This window comes from Symphodus melops (assembly GCF_947650265.1).
Source record: "Symphodus melops genome assembly, chromosome: 5".
NCBI lineage: Eukaryota > Metazoa > Chordata > Actinopteri > Labriformes > Labridae > Symphodus > Symphodus melops.
In genome coordinates, this window is record NC_136695.1 from 15,786,174 (window position 1) to 15,805,146 (window position 18,973).

Consider the following 18,973-nt stretch of genomic DNA (forward strand, 5'->3'; position numbering starts at 1 on the left):
GAAGGGTTAGGAGCAGGGAGAAGTAGTCGGAAACAAGAGAACTTCTGATTCATGGAGGGCTTAAAAAGAAACTTTATAGAATTTTTTTTTTCTTTTTTTTGGAACTTTCTCAGTTGGATGTTGGCCTCAAAATCATTGACAATACGTTAAAAGTTTATAAGAAGGACTGGAAGAGAAAAGGAAAGGGGGGGGAGGCAGGGTGTAAAAATGGGGCTGGATGGAGAGGGGCGAAAAGAGGGAAGTGGATAAAGGGTAAGCAGGGGACAGGAGCAACAAAAGATAAGTTAAGGAAGAGCACTCTAATCTCTCCTTATGTAGGTTAATTGACTGAGGAATTAAAGCTAAAAGATATAATTCAATTCAATGCATGGACATTAACAATGAAAGGGCTGGTAGCATATGAAATGGTTCTTAACATGCACACACTCGCAGACCAAGCCAGGGTGTCGTCCTAGTATATTTCTAATTATCAGTTAATTGTTATTCCCTATCATTAGGAGGGTGGCTTTTTAATTGTAATGTAGCCAAGCAGAAAGCCTACCTATACATGTGGGGGACAATTAGCCACCTCCATTAACCCCTGGTTAATTGCAACCTCCATTGCTGCTTCCCACAGCACTTTCCCACTTCTTTTTACCCCTCGTCTCTATCCCGGGGCCTTCATCCCCGCTTTTTTTTTTGTTCTGCCCTCATTTCATTCATTTATGATCTACAGTCCTCCCTGGTTGTTTGATTCAAAAGTATATCTGTTGTGAACTTCAGTGTCCTCTTTTCTTCTTTTTCTTTTTTTTTTTTTTACTAGAAAGTTTTGATTCATTTTAGTTTTCTAGGTTACAATCACCCTATTTTTTGCCCTTTTCTTTTTGTTCTCCCTTCATTATCATCTCTCTCCAACACTCATTCTACAATATTCCCATGGGAAGATTTGGGGAACTCTAAAAGGCAAGATAAAACATGTAGTGGTGTCAGGTTCAACGCTGACATTTAAAACACTGAATAAAATGTTAAAGAAGTTATCCCAAGTTTATTACTAAAACCATATTCAACCAATTCAGTTTAGGCTGTTCGTGTAGTCTCATCCTTTGCTACTGATAGTACGAATTTCTGTGAATACGTTCAGTTTGGTTGCATCTTGTAGAGATGATTTTGCTGTTAGCAGACTACGATTTATTCTGAGAAGATATGACCATATTTGAAGAGAAACACGTTATATGAGGTATCACAAAAGTATAATGTATGGCCTCAGTTTACAGTACAATGATGAAGTGTTCCTCAAATAGAGGTTTGACATTTAAAGAGTAAAGGTGATGTGATTCTTCATACCATGTATAGAAATATCTAAAGTGGGAAGGAATTCATGACACCTGTTGTACTGTATATAATGGCTCCACACTGATCATTAAATTGTCTATCTTTCAGCCTGCACAGAGTCTCAGTGTTGTCTGTTAGATCAGAAACACGGCCGTGATATGCTGCGTTAATATTATCCAGTCTGTTGATAGATTCAGCTTTAGGGACATTTATATCATTCAACCCATCAGCTACACACCCAGAACTACTATACTGTTTGACATTTCAACCATACTAAAAGTTGAGATTGTTTCCCTCAGGGTACCAGAAAAAAGGAGCTACATATGTCCTTTCACACATTCAAATACAAAGTTTCTGATAAGAGCTCAACCCTAATTCAGGAAAAACTTCTCGTCTGTTTGTCTGAGCCCCAGAAGAAAAAAACAAAACAAAAAACAGTCTGCAGTATAGTTTCATGTAGCTCGCTGTGAGACCACAAACATGTTCTGTTAAACATAATCAAACTGACAAGGAAAGGAGTTGGACTGTGTGTGGACCACACAGGATGTAACAGGTAGCTAACAGGTAGCCACATTTAGCTTTACCATGTGTTTTCACCCTTCGGTCATATCTGACAGTGCAAGATGACCATTTTGAGAGCTGATAGTCTGGTTTGTTAGTGAATGAACCTGTGTGTGGTGTGCCCTGTTGGTTATCTCTATTAGAACAAAACCGATTTGGAAAATGTCAGCATTCAAATCTTTTCGTATGAACCAGGCTTAAGAGGTGTACCTAAGTCCCTGACACACATTAGAATTTTAAAGAACTGATTGGGTTATAACATTCTGTAACAAGTTACTCACCGTCAATGTACAGTAGCACACTGAGCCTCAACTTTCAGACTAGACGTTGACTTGGGGGAATAGAAAATGACAGGGAAACGGAGGGGCAGAAGGGTGCTTTGGATACAGAGGATTAAACATCTTGGTGGTTTTGGTCTGTCTCAATTTCATTGATTTTATAATCAATAAAGTATACTCAGCACGGTGAAACCAGAGTTTAATACATCCTGTTACACTATTTCTTTCACTAGGAATGGGGTGAAAGTGTAATTATCCGTGTAGTGTGTATACGCTTATTTAAATAATAGAAAAAACACGTCTGACCATTAGTCTGTCAAACAGACATTTAAAAAAAACTTAAGCAGAAAGAGAGGGGTAGAATCCTGAGCGGGAGAGACAGCGTAACAATGTCCATTGTTCCATTAGAGAAGACAATAATGACTGATAAAATGAGGTTGCTAAAGAGGACACAATGGTCCTTAATTGACTCATTAGGGAGAGAAGAGAATGAACTGCACTAATGAATGGAGGATGAGCGCAGCGGCTAAAGTGCATGGTAAGCAAAAAAGAAAGGCATTTAATTTATTTAATCTAGGAAAAGGACTATTATTTGTTTAAGGGAAAGAATAGCACACAAGACATTAGGGACAAAAGCTAAATGCCAAAAATGAAAAATAGTTGGTGAGATGGGTGATCTTGCACTGCGCATACCTCTAGGTGCTCCAGGATGTATGGTGGGTTTGTCATACCCAGCCTCAGCATAGCCCCATCAGGGATCACCTCCACCAGTCTCCACAGCAGCGTGGGTAGATCCGTCCCAATGTCTCTGCCATAAGCTCCTGTGTCCTCACTGGTCAACCAGATCTCACACACTCCCTCTACAAAGAAACAAAGAACAAGGAGTTCATGTGATCAATAACGTATATAGATCATTTTTGGGTTCCGATACCTTATCTCTTCACCATACTTATCCTGTAAATTTAAAAAAATTAGATCAATCAAATCCTCGAGAAATGATTGAGATTGACAGCCAAAGGTCTAAATCATCTATGGACTTGGTCAAGGTTAACAAGCTAGTCACTGAACCTGTAGTGGTCGATAGCTCAATGATTTTATTTCACACCAAACTCATGCTTGGAATATTGGCCACTTAAGCTTTGTTTTGGCGTGAGATGAATGTAAACATTTAAAGAACAGAAAAAAATTGTAACCTTACCATTTATTTAGGTTTGACAAATTATTTGTAACATTTAAATCATCAATAATGATCACAGCATCATAGCAGCTTCTCCCAAGTATTTCCACAACCTTTAAAGGGTCACTTGTTGTCATTGCCTGAATGCACCAACGCCTTGGCAGATCCCAGCTCATGACAGTCTCTGACGAGTTTTAAAAATACCCGTCTTATAAACACGTATTCAAGAAACGTGAAGGTCAAATACAGTAAGAGGGGGGAGATCTACTGGCTTCATGCTAAATTAGAGCAGCGCTCACTGCTAGAGCTTAATGATCTAGCTGTCATTTAGCTGTGGGCCGGGAAATGGTTGAGTGTCTGCTTAAGCTATGTGTTAAGACATATCATACCATGCAGGCACACAAAAATGCATTTGCAACATGAGGGGGACAAGCTGGAGTACACAGACACACACACAGCAAACCACACAACCATCATCATCATTAGCTGTGCAGAGATAGACAGAAAGATGCATGTGGTCATTCAGAGAGTAAAGATGGTGCTAGGCTAATTGGACAGTTTGTGTGGAAGAGAGAGAGACTAAAACGGCCTGTTTAAAGGCCTGCATAGGCCAGATAGATTAAACATGATGACTGTATAATTGTCCAGAGTGAAAGAGTTTCTAAACCTCATTATCATTGACATTAAGATGCACTAATGATGTTTGGAGCCAGCCATCTCTAAAAACACCATCAAAACATCCAACAATCAGATGGGACCAGACTTATAATCATAAACAAGAGTTCATTTGGGATTCTTTTTTTTTGAATGCGATTTAAAAGCTTATTTTTACCTCGTCTAATACTCAGTAATGGCTGTGTTCATTAAATGCTATTTATCGTTCATAAACTGATTCTATTTATTTGACTTCGACTGCAGGATCTGTTTTAGCAGTTCATCATAGACATGGATAAGAGCCGGTTTACTGTGAGACAAATATGTTATTATTGGCTTAAATAAAGACTCACAATGTTTGTTTACACAAAAAAAATAAAACTAGGGGCGATTTTCTGCAGTGTTTTCCAACAGAATTGATGTCATATCTTTCATCTTTCAGGCCTAAAGGAAGGTGATGACAGCCAATACCCTGGGCAGCTTAAGTCAGCTTGTTTGGGCTCGATTATAGCGATCTCTTTGCCAAGGTGTAACTGTGCCTGCATCATCTGCACCCCAGGAGTGAACGAGTATTTCTACATAGCTCTGTCTCAGAATAACATTGGCCAAGTGGTCTCTTAATACACGGTTAGACCTGAATTAAACTGGCCTAGGAGCTAAATTGGTTCCTTCCAAAACAACATTCCTGTAATTCCACACATAATGCTGCCAAGCTTGTAAGCGTGTGTAATGACTGCTATTTAATACCTTTTGTGATTCCTGTGTTAATTATGTTTTGAACTCAGGGATGCTGTGGAAAACTCTCAGGTGTTTATTCAAGGCTGGAGTCCAACGTAGATCTCCAGATGAACCCAATAACATGGCCAGTAATTCGCCCCTCTAGCCTGCTGCTCTGTCCCTTCTGCATCATTTGCGCCAATGGTTATTATTGTTGGCCAAAGACACAGAGAGGGTGGCCGTTTCATCAGGAAGTGGTTGTCTGCTCTCCCTTCACTATCTGCTCTGATACACACTGCACAGCTGCTTCCTTTGGTTTCTGTTATGTGCGAGGAGGGATGGGTTGCGTCGGTGAAATGGGAATTTATATTTGGCACAGTGTGACAGCGATAAACTACTCATGAGAACAACGTTTACAAAAGATAAAAGTTTGATGAAAAGACATTTTTTGGGCTCGATCATTCTCTTTCAGCGCTCCTAAATGAGATCCTTTTCTGATTGTGGAAAGATTTAGAAGTTATTTTATTTGCATTTCATACCTTCATTTATTCCCCAAAAGCTACCAATATTTATATTGGTGTGATATTTATTTAAAATTGGACTCTTTTATGAATTTCCCGTTTCTTTCTTGCCACCTTGTGAAACACATCACACTTTAGGTTTTGAGAAGCAGTCTTTAAATAAATCTTACTGTTGTTATTGAATATGCAATGACGAAGATCAAAGGCCCCTAAAACTGACACAATTGGTTAAATTGACACGTTCATTTTCTTATAGACTATTCAGGTCTGCAAAAGTGTACTTGTAAAAGTCTGGTGTTACAATTATACCGGGTGCTGTTCGTTAGTTGACCCTGACCTTTGAACCCTAATGAGAGACAGGTATGGGAGAATTTCAACACCTCATTACAAGAGCATTGTACCAAACGTGCACCACTGTAACGGTTTTTAAATGGAAAAGAAGAGGCTGAATCGCTTAAAACAGGTTTCCACCATTCTTTGACCCGTGTGTGTTTGTATCATAAACCCTTCAACCTAAACTCTCTTTTTCCATGTCACATAACATTGTAGTTTGATGTCAGAGCAGTCACAAACAAGGGTAGAGAGCGGGACACTTTTCCAAAAAGTTATTAACCTTCAATGAACTTTTTTTCCCAGCAGAGTAAGCACAGCACAGGGCTGAGTGAACAGAGAGGCGCATGGAAAGAGGGCAGGACAGGAAAAGATTCTGATGAAACGTTTAAAAAGTGTTTTGTTTTGTTGTTTTTTTTAGCATTTTTGCTTTTAGGGTTGAACTATGGAGCCTGAAAGTGGAGACGCAGAGAATGAGAGCGATAGATAGAGAGAGAGAGAGAGAGAGAGAGAGAGAGAGAGAGAGAGATCAAGCAAGAGGAAACAGCTGTGTATGTCTAAGCTATGACGCTCTTTGTTTAATAATAATATGATCAGCATGTTAAAAGCCATACACATTAATAAATCATCACTGCAACTTTCCACCAAATACTTAATTATTATTATTGTGTGTGTGTGTGTGTGTGTGTGTGTGTGTGTGTGTGTGTGTGTGTGTGTCCTCTTATTGAGGATGAGCCCCCGACAATGAACTGAAAACACTGTTTAAGTGTGGTCTAACCGTTTCCCGTCTACCTTATGAGTTCAGTTTTTCATCTGCTTTTCTACATCTTCTGTTATACCAACATCTGAACTTTACAATGGTTAATGTTTAATGAAGTGAAATTATCCAGTGCTTTACAGTTTAGGTGGTAATTTATGGATTTACACAGATCAGCATGCACACATCGATGGCAGCAAGCTACCATAAAGGGTACCAGCCAGACCATTATTACAGGCATTATGGAATTCAGTGTCTTGGCAGAGGATGCATCAACAAGCAAAAAAAGGAGATATTACGCTCAAACTTGAAATCATTTGTTGGACCGTTCGGCCTTAATATCAAATTCCTTTTTCTTTGACGAAGTCTAACAGGAAGGTCAAATCAAACAAAATTTATGCAAGATAAAATACTACGTTTAACTTTAGTAAAATATATTTTTTGTATTTGAATACTGAACTTTGCCTCTACAGTACTGTAGACAGGATAACAATGCCTTCAAGAGAAAGCTGCTTGACTTCAAGACTTATATATATATAAGTATATACTGCATATACTGCAGCAGACTTTAGTCTCTCATTGTACTAAATACATATGTGATTTCTTGCAGCTCGGTGTCTCTGCTCCGCCTCTGGAAAAAAGGATGGGAAAAGTGGGAGGAGAAAAGAGATAAGAGCTTTGAAGCGTTGGCTTTGAAGATGTGGAACTAAACCGATTGATTCAGGTGATTGGGAGCTGTAATCACTGTCAGAATGGTAAAAGTCTCTTAAAACATAAATGAGACACAGGAGCAGCACAACATGACCACACATTTTCATGCTGTTTCTATTAGTTACGTTATGGCTCTTGTTCATTCAAGAGCATGAACATATGAATGGATAACATACCCAAGCCTGAGTATTACATCTTTGTTTTGATTTGTTTGACACTTGTTCAGTGTTCTTCTTTTTTTTTGTCTGACATAATACTTTTTACATCAGCAAGTCATGCCAGCAAGTTGTGTTTAAGATCCACATATGGTACTTGTTCAAAAATAGAACGTTTGTTTTTGTGAAAGAAAACCACTGATAGAAAACAGTTAGGAATTGAAAATGTAAACTAACATCCAATACAGTTTTATTTGTGTTGATTTTTAACCAATAACAGAAAACGCTTTTTGTATGATTTAACAGCTGTGTTATAGATACTGCTGTTTTCTTTAATGCCCATAATAATCCAACAATAAGAAGTGCTTTGTTGACACGTTTTTTGGGTTACGGTATTTATCAGAAAAGGAAATTCTAAATCTGCTCCTTTATTTTTTCAGCCTGAAAGGTTTTATCATGGTTATTCTTGTCTCGATTTGGACCGTCAGATTTTGCTGCTGTGAGGGCTGAGCTCTGTACTTGATTGGTTCTTGTTAAAACTTGTCAACCAGCTTGGTCTGCTGGAGTGGGTAGCCAGTGGGTAAGTTACACATTTCCTGTGTTTTTGTGACTGTGTGTTAGTGCCTCAGTCATGCCTAAATCTGTGTTGTGTACATGACGACACACACTAAGTTCCCTTTCTACCCTTCACAGATGGGTTCAGCATTTCTACTTATCTTAATCTCTTTGGCATGATATACATTTTGATTGGCTGCCACAGGCTAGAATGTTTAACAGATTATAGATACCATGATCCTATTAAAGTGCATTAAAACCCTATTTTCCATAACACAAGTCAACACAAGGCTAAGCATGTTACAATACACACATGTAGATAGAGCAAAGCATGAAAATGAGAGTTAGCAGAATCAGTGAGCAGGGTTTCACATCATCTAACTTAAAGCTTCTTGTGGTTTTATCTCGTGGCCTTCATCTGCTTTGGTCAATAATCATTTGCCAAATGTCTGATACAATGGTGGAATGTATGAAAATGCCTCCTGCCTTCTCATGTACCTTATTATATAAGCACACACACGCCCAGAGAGAGGCTTAATGTATACAACATGCTCAGCTATGAGTTGCTTTGTGTCATGGAAAAGCAGGATTGGATGCAGTATAACAGGATCATTTTTATGTACATATAATCTCTAATCTATTAAACACTAGCCGCCACTGCAACCAATCAGAGTGTGCCTGACCTTCAATTCGACAATAACAATTTATATCCCTGTGAGATTTTTGGACTTAAAGCATGACATCATTCAATATTTTCTAGTGCATTTACTCTAATGCTGTTATTCAAACGTACGTGAAAATATTTAATGTACTGCCATACATTGGAAATCACTGATCTCTTCTCTTATTGGTTCTAACAGACAACAATAATACAAATATAAATATGCACAGAGCCAGGCATTCATATTGACACAGTGCAATGTTTCTCCACATTGTGTACTTACAATCAAATTGGACGCACACTCTCTAAACATATTGCCTGGAGTAGATCCTGAAGTATTAAATAATTCAAGAATAGACTTTGAATCCTTGGAGCAATGAATGCAGAATCGAGAACCTCTAAGGTTCCCAACCCTAGTGGACAGTACACTGCAGAAAAAATGGCCGGACACTGAGCTATTATAGTCCACATGTCCAACAAGGAGGGGAGAAGAAAACAGTATTTCAAGTATTGAAAGCTGACCCCATTAGGACTTAAAACTTCATGAATATAATAAACTTTACTATACGTACAAGTTTATAAATGTATCTGAACAAAAATAAGCTAAATGATTGTATGTGAACCCACATGATAAACAATATATGATTACAGCTTGTTCTTATGAGGATACTATGTACCGGTATGTACTGATCCCCCAATTGGGGAAATGTACTTGTTAGAGCAGCTCAAAAACATGAAATATGAATATATTATTGTTTATAGAACATTTCAAACAAGAAAAAAAAATATTCTAAATAAAAAACAACAACAACAACATGTGAAAAGTAATCCCTGCAGACACTTCATGAAAGTCAAACCTCTCCTTCCTCTTTTTAGTCAAATTTTAAACCATAAAGCACAAATGTTTGTTTGATAAGAGGCCATGGGTGGAATTGAAATGTTTTTATGCGCTCTTATTCCTATTTATTTTTACATTTTATGACTAGCAATAATCTCTTTTTTTTTTCTTATTAACAACCCAAGAATAATTAAATGTAGTTATGAATTAACTAATTATAAAACTAGAAAAGAACAGGGAGTAACCACTGACAGATTTTTAGTCAGTTCTGATGGGTTTTTTTGAGGGTGATTCCAGAAACAATTCGTGTGAACGTATGTTTAACTGAGGACAAAACATAAAATGAGCCAGTACTTAAAAATGTCACTTTAGTCCATAGGAAAGATGGGTTTTTTTCTAAGTTGTATGCATGCACTGCATACTGCAAGTCTGATTTGAAATATGAATTAGTCATTAAAAAAATGACAAAATTAAAAGTATGTTTCAAGCACGACCTCACATGTCAACTCATCACCCTTCTAACAGGCCAAACTGAGGCCGACACATGAATATATTATCTACTGCTTGGAGCTATCAGTTCACGAGGCCAGCATGAACTAGACAACACATTAAGACACTCTTGAATGGATGTGTATTCCGCCTACTGCTCCACACTGTCTGTGCTTTGTTCATAAATACCATATTCATTTATACCAAAGCCTTTTGAAAAAAAAAAAAAAAAGTTTTATGTTTCATCACATGTAAAGAACATAAACATACAATTAGTGCACATTCACACACCTCATCTGCATATAACCATATATAAGCATGTAACACTTAAGTGTAGGGCCACTGACTGGAAGGCCCGTCTGACCTTCAATCACATTAGTCCCTCCCCTCTCCTCCCCCATCAGCCAATCCCCTCTGGCTCTCTGCCCTCCACGATATGCCTCCCACCCACAACTACACAGTTAAATAAAATAGAAAGAAAACTCTGGGGCAGATGTCGACAGTGACAACTTGAGAATGAAGTGAGGACTTTCACGTGAGGTGGTTTTTGGCCGTGCGTGTTGTAGTTTAAATGAAGGGGCAAAGGGTGCAGGTACTTTTTCCCTGCATCCGATCTACGCTTCCATTCTGTTGTGTTTTTTTATGTCCCCCCCGCAAACCTCCCGCACCCCCTCCCCATCCCAATTTTTTGAGATGTTAGGAAAGAAACTAGTGTTGGTGCGTATAGTATAAATATTATAATTCTGAGGGATGGTTCCTCTGGTGAAAACATGGATGGATGAATCGATAGATGGTTGGATGAAGGAATGAATGGATGGATGGATGGATGGATACTTTATTGATCCCGAGGGAAATTCAAGACATCAAGGCTATAGCAACATAGTTTTCTAAATCTGGTTTATTGGTCAATGATCCATCCTGCAGACGTGGATAATTAGTTACTTATTCTTGTGTTGACTCTGTCAAGCCTAATTTATACTTCTGTGTCGTGTCGACGCCGTAACTACGCGGTCGACGCGGACCCCTAGGCAGACCTTATGCAGTGGCCCTACGCGTCGTGTCGCCGCGGACCGCAAGGACTGTGATTGATTCGCTCAGAATGTCATTTCCGGCAATTGCTTTCCGGTCACAACGGAAATATTAAAAGGATGTATACGGCGAAGAAAATCAGCCAATTGAAATAATAAAGTAGTGAAAATGCATTTCTTCATCCAGGTTCCTCATTGAGCTAACGAGTGTGTTAAATTCACCAGTTTTCAGCCTCGATTGATTTAGTTGTCGGACAGACAACCTCCACAAATGTCTCCTCCGTCGCCACTGCCCCCTAGCGGCTTGGCGGTGAATTGCAGAGCAACTCATTCCCTCGAGGCAGAACTATAAATGCACAACAACGCAACGGGTCTACGCTGTAGGCAAACTGTCGACGTGACACAGACGTATAAACTAGGCTTCCTACAGCTTTTCTTACTACACACCGCCATAACTGTATGTGTACAGAACACATCCTGTTTTCAATTTTTTAAGGACGTGCACTGCTGATGGGCCAGACAAGCTAATACATCAATTGTGTTATTTCATTTGAAACTATTTATGCAGTATGGCCTTTGAAAAGTTGCTATGCCTGTGATTAATCAACGCAAAACAGATTTTGCTATGATCACACCAATTCCATTTTTTTAAGTTTTACAGGCACGATGAAGGTTTCCAACAACATAGTTCATACTGGTGCTCATTGCATTCTGGGAACTTTATCCATCCCTCTTTGACATTGGAGTGGCATTAACATGACATTGGAGAATACTCTGAAATTTTCCAATACAAGGAAGTTATTGAAAGATCAAAATGTTTTCTTGACTTTAGTATTCAAAAGCTCTCAATGAAAATCCTTATCTTTGCCTATCTTTAATCTACTGGAATGCGGGAAATTAAAACATTTTATAGGCAAGAGCAGCTTCATGTTAATACCTATATACTCTCAGACACATGATAAACACACTAGAACTCATGCACAAACACTACACAGAGTTTAATTGCAGTAATTAAGCAGCTTAATTTGGAGCAACAAATGTTGATGCGGCGTGTGGGAGTCTTGGCAGGTAGCATCATCATCACGGATTAACCCAACACACACACTTGTATATGCAAATATTCTCTTCAGGCATGTTTACACTAAATACATGCATGTGTGCATGCACATTACTGTGTACATGTTGCACATGCATGTGTCTTTGTGCGTGCACACATGTGGCTGTACATGCATATGCATGGCTTTAATGAACATCCTACACAATCCTTTAAACAACAACATGTCAGCTTTAACCTACTTTCACAGAGTTTCTGAACTACAGGCATGACCTTCTGTGCACGACTGTGCATGTGATGGAGTGTCTGCAAACATCAAAGCTTACGTGTGCACGCACACACATGCACTTGCAATGTATGTGCTATATAAGAAAACATGCCACAGTGTATATGGGTCAGAGATATTGTATGGATATATCGAATGTAATTGGCAGAGGGGCTCCAAGTACCATGTGTATGAGTGTGTTTGTGTCTGTATATAAATGTATAAGGGATAATTGGGAGAGAAGTAACTTCCCCTCTTTTATCTTTTATCTAGATGTGTGTGTAAGGGGGGAGAGAGTGCGTGTGTGTACGGTCAGAGAAAGAAACTTCCAAAGCAAAAAGACTTCTGCATTAAAGGAGAAAAAAAAGCGATCTGTGGGGACTCAGATTCTTAAATGTAAGAGTAATGCAGACCATTGGTTCCTCTGTAGAATCAGTAGTTAAGCTGAACTCATAGAAAAGAAGCTACACGTTGTCGTGCTAATGCTAATACACAACCAAACCTTTAGTTGTTTTGACTAAATTAGGAGTGGGCTTGGCTGTGTTGGGGGGAGTTTAGTTCTGGATTCCATTTGTAAAGCTTTACATTCAAATAAGGCTTATTTTGACCCAACTTTCAAGCTTTTTCATTAAGATATCAGTAACACGTGGTGTATGAACAAATTTGGTGAGTAATGTATTTTTGAATTTTAAAACAAAAACAAAGAAACTCGATTTTTTTCTGTCATGTGTGTTCATAGCAGGAACTTTACCAAACATTTCTAAGAGAGGCAATCAACATTTTCCAGACATTTCTATGGATTAAATAGAACTGTGCATGCAAAGTGGCTCAGTATCACTTCATGGTTATGATCTTCGGACTACTGGAAAGTATGTTAAACCAGTTTATGATTGGAAGCTACAGCAGGCCACTGTCCTGCCATACAGAAGAAGAAAATGAGCTTCGAAAAGACGGGAATAGTTTTGTAAGCTTGTGCTTGATTTCTATGAAAGAGCAGGAGGTCAATGTGTGTCACTATCACAAATGTCTTAGGATGTTTACATGTGCATAACTTTTAATAAAACGTCCTAATGCCGAGATGAAGAAGTAAGCAAGTAGAACAGATGAAGTTGAAGAAATGAAGAAAAACAGATAATATTCCATTCAATGCAGGACACTAAAAATGAAAGGTTAAAAACTTATTTCATCGCTCAGGCCATCAAGCCACCGAACTCTACTGTAATCATGAACCTGATAACAGAGTTTTAGAATGGTTATGGGCGTCTTTATACCTTTTCAGTTTCCTGTTGTTACCTGATGAACTCAGCATTTATGTCTGTAATGTGTTTATTTTGTTTCTTATGTCTGAGTATATGTGCCAGTCTTTTATGTACGTTTCTTGCTTTCACCAGGCTTAAAAACTAATTTCCCCGTTGGTGATAATAAAGTTGAGGTTTAAGATAACACTCAAAATGCAGGAGATAAGAAATGTGAGAAATTCGGCGAAACCTGCTTGTAGGTGTTTTTAGGTTGTTGTTTTTTTTTCTCTCCACGACTGAGACTAATGTTATTAGGGATTTTGTGAGCAATCACCAGGCCTTGTTATCTGCTCTCATTAGTGTCACTTAGCATGCACTGAATGCAATTAAATTAAGAGACAAGTAAAACATATGACAATAGGTTAGATTCTTCTGATGATTAAACGGAAGGTAATGTGATCTAAAGGAAACTCTTCCTATCAAGCAAAACTACTTAAAAAGCCTGCCTCAAAATGTTTCACTTCATAATCAAAATGATCACCTGTCACCTCAATGAAATGTTTGAAGAGAAGACAGTCTGGGTTTGTGTCACTGTCAGTTATATAATTGCATGAAGCAGGGGTTATCTGTCAAACAGGGATTACCCACACCGCATGAAGATTTGACCAAATGTCCGTCTATCAAGATAATGAACTTGTACTGTACGTCATTAAAGCACATGAGATGAAGCCGAGGGGAGGATGAATGGCTAACGGGGTGCATGGATTAAAGGACAGGGCGGCTGAGACACAGAGTGTGAGGGGGGGGTAAAAGGAAGCTATAGGGGGCAGATCCCTTTTCTGTATGCTTCAGAGACCTCGAGAACGGCGAGGCACTAAGGGCCTTAACGCGTGCACGCTAACATGCACGTACACACACGTCTTCACATTGAGATTACATATGGAAATGAGTCCCTATTAAAAAGTCATTGAGGTGGTAATGGTTAATATCAGCTGTCAAAGAAGTCAAGCCAGTGGACACACACACACACACAGCTCTACAGTTGTGTTATTAATCAGACATAATAAGGTTTAACTCTTTCTAATTCAAGGCTGTTGACCTAATTTCTTTACATGCTCTGTGTGTGTGTGTGTGTGTGTGTGTGTGTGTGTGTGTGTGTGTGTGTGTGTGTGTGTGTTCTCACCCATGTGCTCGTGCAGGCACTAATTTGATAAATAATAATACGTCTGGTCAGTATTTATGCTAAAATATTCATGACCCACCAGCAGGCATCATGTTTGTGTTTGTTAATTCACTTAGCCAGTGTGTGTGTGTGTGTGTGTGTGTGTCTATGTGTGTTTGTGCGCGTGCATTTTTCTACAGAATGAGTAGCTGTGACAATCCAGGACGAACTTTAAACTCTGTCTCAGTGTGTGTTAATTGAGTTAGTGGCTCCATAATGCATCGTGTGTGTGTTTAGAAGTTTGCTCATGTAAATGTATGAAGTACGTGCGTGAGGTTTATGTATTCAGTGAATCTGTAAACACCATCTTCTAATGCAAACATTTGTGCTTTTTATGTAAACATATGGGATATTTGCTGTATTAAAGCTGCAGACTAATGACCGTGGTTAGTTTACTGAGTTCTCGTGCTATGAGAGCGGAGGGCCATGCACAGGGTTACTGATCCCCAACCTGCCCAACACCCTTCTCTACCTTCCTCTTTTAACTTTTTTCATCCTCCTCCCACTGCAAACTTTTCTATTGAGGTGTTTTTAATCTCCAGTTATCAGAAAATAGATGCTTTAAAACACAGAGCGATCTTGTATGAACACACTAAGGGATGAACCTATGTTACCAACCACTTAATACTTTTCCTCACGAGACCAACCCGTCTCATTTCCAATGTTAATCACTCGAAGTACAGCTCAATTATCGATGAGATACAGTAGACCCTTGCCAGTCACGGATATACATACACAGGAGTTCATGTTTGGAGCGTGGACATAAGAGTGAATAGAAATAAATTGAGAGAAAATGTGGAGGGCTTATAAAAGCTGGTCCTGATTTGATGTCAAAGGCAAACATACAAAAGTCAGAGTTAATGGAGTGATTGCCACTCTTAGATAGCTACACATGAGAACAACATTAGTCCTGCAATGTGTACATGTTCTTTATGGCTACTTCAGAGTGGATAGGTTTAAAGGGTACAGGCATGTGGGATGATCAGCTGAGCTCTTCTTTTTCACTTAAAAGGAATAAAACAGCCTTTTGCTCTACGTGAGTGCAGGTGTCCACAAAGAGATTTATGTCACAAAGATCCTTTATGACAGTTAAGGCTATAACTGTGGACACTAAAAGCTCAAAAGAATTAATGCACACACACACACAATTCTTGCTACAAGGCAAGGACCTTTCAGGCATACTACCGCCTCTTATACACACACACACACACACACACACACACACACACACACACACACACACACACACACACACACACACACACACACACACACACACACACACACACACACACACACACACACACACACACACACACACACACACACACACACACACACACACACACACACACACACAAAGATGCAATGGGGGTCGAAGGGAATCAGGCATGGGGTTTTCTGCAAAGTGACAGATGTGGCGACAGGCCGCCCAGTCAAGCAGAAACACTCAACGGCTTCTTCAGCTGAAGACCTGGAGTGACATTCACTGAGGCTAGAGAAAGTGTCAGCACTCTCGCTCTCTCTTTCTCAAAAATTACAACAGAAAGTGACTACAACTAAAATAGTTTTCATTGGTGAAGATGTCTTCCCTGAATTAAAAAAAAAAAAACTAATTGGTGCAGTTGTCCTACAAAATGAAAAATATGGACTTAAATCAGGCCTTGCATGTGAAGGCCTCAGTAGAGAAAGACCTGACATAAAGAAGTGGGCAAAGACATTCATGTAGATGACATGTCCCAACATGTCCTGACATGTAGCACTGTGAAGGTTAGTCTGTGTGCGTATTTGCACATCCTGCTACAAAAACGTTTGATTTCATTTCTTCTTGATGTGAAAAACTTATTCTACTCAAGGTTTTTTTTTTTATAACATACTTTCAAGGGAATTCACACTGTAAACATAAGAACCGCCTTTTCTAACTATTGTAATGGAGTATTATTTAAACGTATCCCTTTAATTATAATACCAGAGTAATCCCCCTGTTAAATAATATGTTGAAGTCTACGTTGTATAGTAAAGTCATTCTGCAGTCTGAACATAAAAATGTCAAAGTATCTCAGAAGGCTGTTAATAATCATTTGGAGATGTAAGACCTAATAAAGCCAGTGCTCTGGTGTAGCTCGATATGAGATCTACAAGTGAAGAATGAACAGGCTCTGTTCTTGATTTTCGTGGAGACTAACTCAGAGATGCTGAAGTGGATACAATGAGCACAAGACTTAATGGCGCTGGTGGCACAGTGGCAGTGCGCACGTCCCCCTCTAGAGGCCATAGTCCTCACGCGGGCAGCCCGGGCTCGCGTCTGGCCCATGGGCCCCCCCTCCCACATGTCCATCCCCACTCCCCGTCTCCCAAGTTTCTGACCCTAGCCACTGTCCTCCCAATATAATAAAGGCTAAAAAATGCCAAAAAATGAATTTTTAAAAAGACAAAAATAAATAAGCGCAAGACTTCAAGCACATGTATGAACTGCTCTACATTCCAACATTGAAGAAACTGTGTGTCTGTTGAGACTGATTGGACTTGGCTGTAATGTTCTGAAAAAAATATATGTGGAGTGGGGGTGTGTAGACTCAAAAACTCTCTTAAGAGTTATGAGTCTATTTCCATCTGCCAATAATGCTTTATCCATAAGGAAAAGTAATTATAGTTTTAATACTGTCAAATTCCTTTCATAAGAGATCATTTCCAATCCAAAACACATCTCCCACAGTTGTTATCATCCACAAATACATAAAGGAGATTAAGTGCGTATTTAAAAATTAATGTTAGCGCATGTTGATCTTCTGTGGCGTAGTTGATGGAGATTATTATTGTCAGACTGCAGTGGTGCAAAACAAAGCCTGTTTGTGAAGGGCTGATGCCAAGACAGACCTGAGGTACACACAGGGTTTGAGTTCACAGAGTTTCAGGAAACATTTACCAGAGGACATATTTTGTGATTTCCTGCATTCAGGCAACATTTCTCTGAACAAGTGTCTGACCATCTCTCTGTGTGTGTGTGTGTGTTTGTTTGCGCGAGTATGTGCATCAGCTGTCCTCCCTGTAGCCCTTTCATGTCACCCAACACCAGGGGCTCGTGGCTGTGGCCACGGGTGGTCCACTATGTGAGAACTGGTTCCTGCAGGGGGTGTGAAGAGACCCCCTGATGGTAGCAAAATATATACCACAGGGGAATAAACACAGAAGCAAACACAAGAAAGTACGCACAAACAACATCTACTGTTACTGCTCTGAATTATGTGCAGAGTTGAACTTCTAGATTTACACTATGCTTTTTTTTTTGCAATTAGTTTAATAATTTTTCCAAATTATTTTATAATGAAATTCTATTGATTGTACTGAGACAAAAATACACTTGGAAACAGGGGCAGAATTAGGGACTTCGCACTATTCATTTTAGGTTCTGGGTTTAAGGTGATTGATTCAGAATAGATTCTTAATTCAATGCATATACAGCGGGGCTACAATATTCCAGTTCTTGCTCCATTTCACTGTGTGCCAAACCGTTCGTTCATGTCAACAGTCCACCGAAATACAGCACAAAACAGAGTTGGCACACAGCTAACTGGTTTAGATGAAGGTCACAGTCTGCTGCATAGAAAAAAAAGCAGATAAGTGTGTGGGAGTATACAGCCTTCTTATTCGAAGAGAAGGCAACAGCAATCATTTGGAAACATGTTACAGTCTTGTGACTGGATGAGAATAATAACATGAAAGTAACTCATGAACCGACACCGCCTGAAATGTGTGAGTGCAGAAGCAGGAGTTGGTCTTGTTATGTGTTATCGCTCTAACATGCGTTTTATCAGTGGGGAAAAGTCTCTCTGTTGTAGCACAATCAAAAGTGAAAGCCATCGTTAACCACAAACTGTCTGATGCCGACAGGCTTTGGAGGGAGTTATTTTCGCCTCTATGAAGTTGTCTGCTTCTGTTTAATGTTGCTATTGGTTAATTTGCCAGTTTAGCCATGCTAAGGCCCTATAGAGGGAGAGTATTCCCGAAATAGGAACTACAACAGTAAAGTCGCTGCAAGAAGCCTTCCTGCTGAGGTTTCCTCCTTTTGTCCGCTCAACATCATTCTATTAAGAAAAAATGAAAATCTTAGCCAACAGCAGAGTAACTGAAAAAAAGACTCCTGCACTTTGTTTACACATCTATCCCTTTAGTGTAGATGAAGACTAGTCTCTCAGGTTAGTTTTAGTATCAATAGGCTAATGCAAGGCTAATACTTTGTTGTCGAGTTTCCCAATTCATTTAACTGAAAGGCATTTGAATAAATGGTTGATGGTGTGCGTCTGTTGGAGGTTAACCAAGATCAGCCTTCTTAAAAGCAATGTTTTGTATCATCTGTGTGAATTGATAACAGTTCTTGAAATAAACAAGAATGAGAGTCGCCAAAGGATAATGGATTTTGAACCAAAATAGAAAGATGACATGGATCATGC

General features: G+C 39.2%; 1 protein-coding gene across 1 annotated transcript in view; it reads right to left on the reverse strand.

Moving 5' to 3' along the window:
- Positions 1-18,973, reverse strand: part of cdkal1 (CDK5 regulatory subunit associated protein 1-like 1) — a 216,971-nt gene that overhangs the window by 91,263 nt on the left and 106,735 nt on the right. Inside the window, exon 9 of the mRNA XM_079344989.1 lies at positions 2,844-3,010. Coding sequence (XP_079201115.1) covers positions 2,844-3,010 — 167 coding nt within the window. The remainder of the gene's footprint in view (positions 1-2,843; positions 3,011-18,973) is intronic.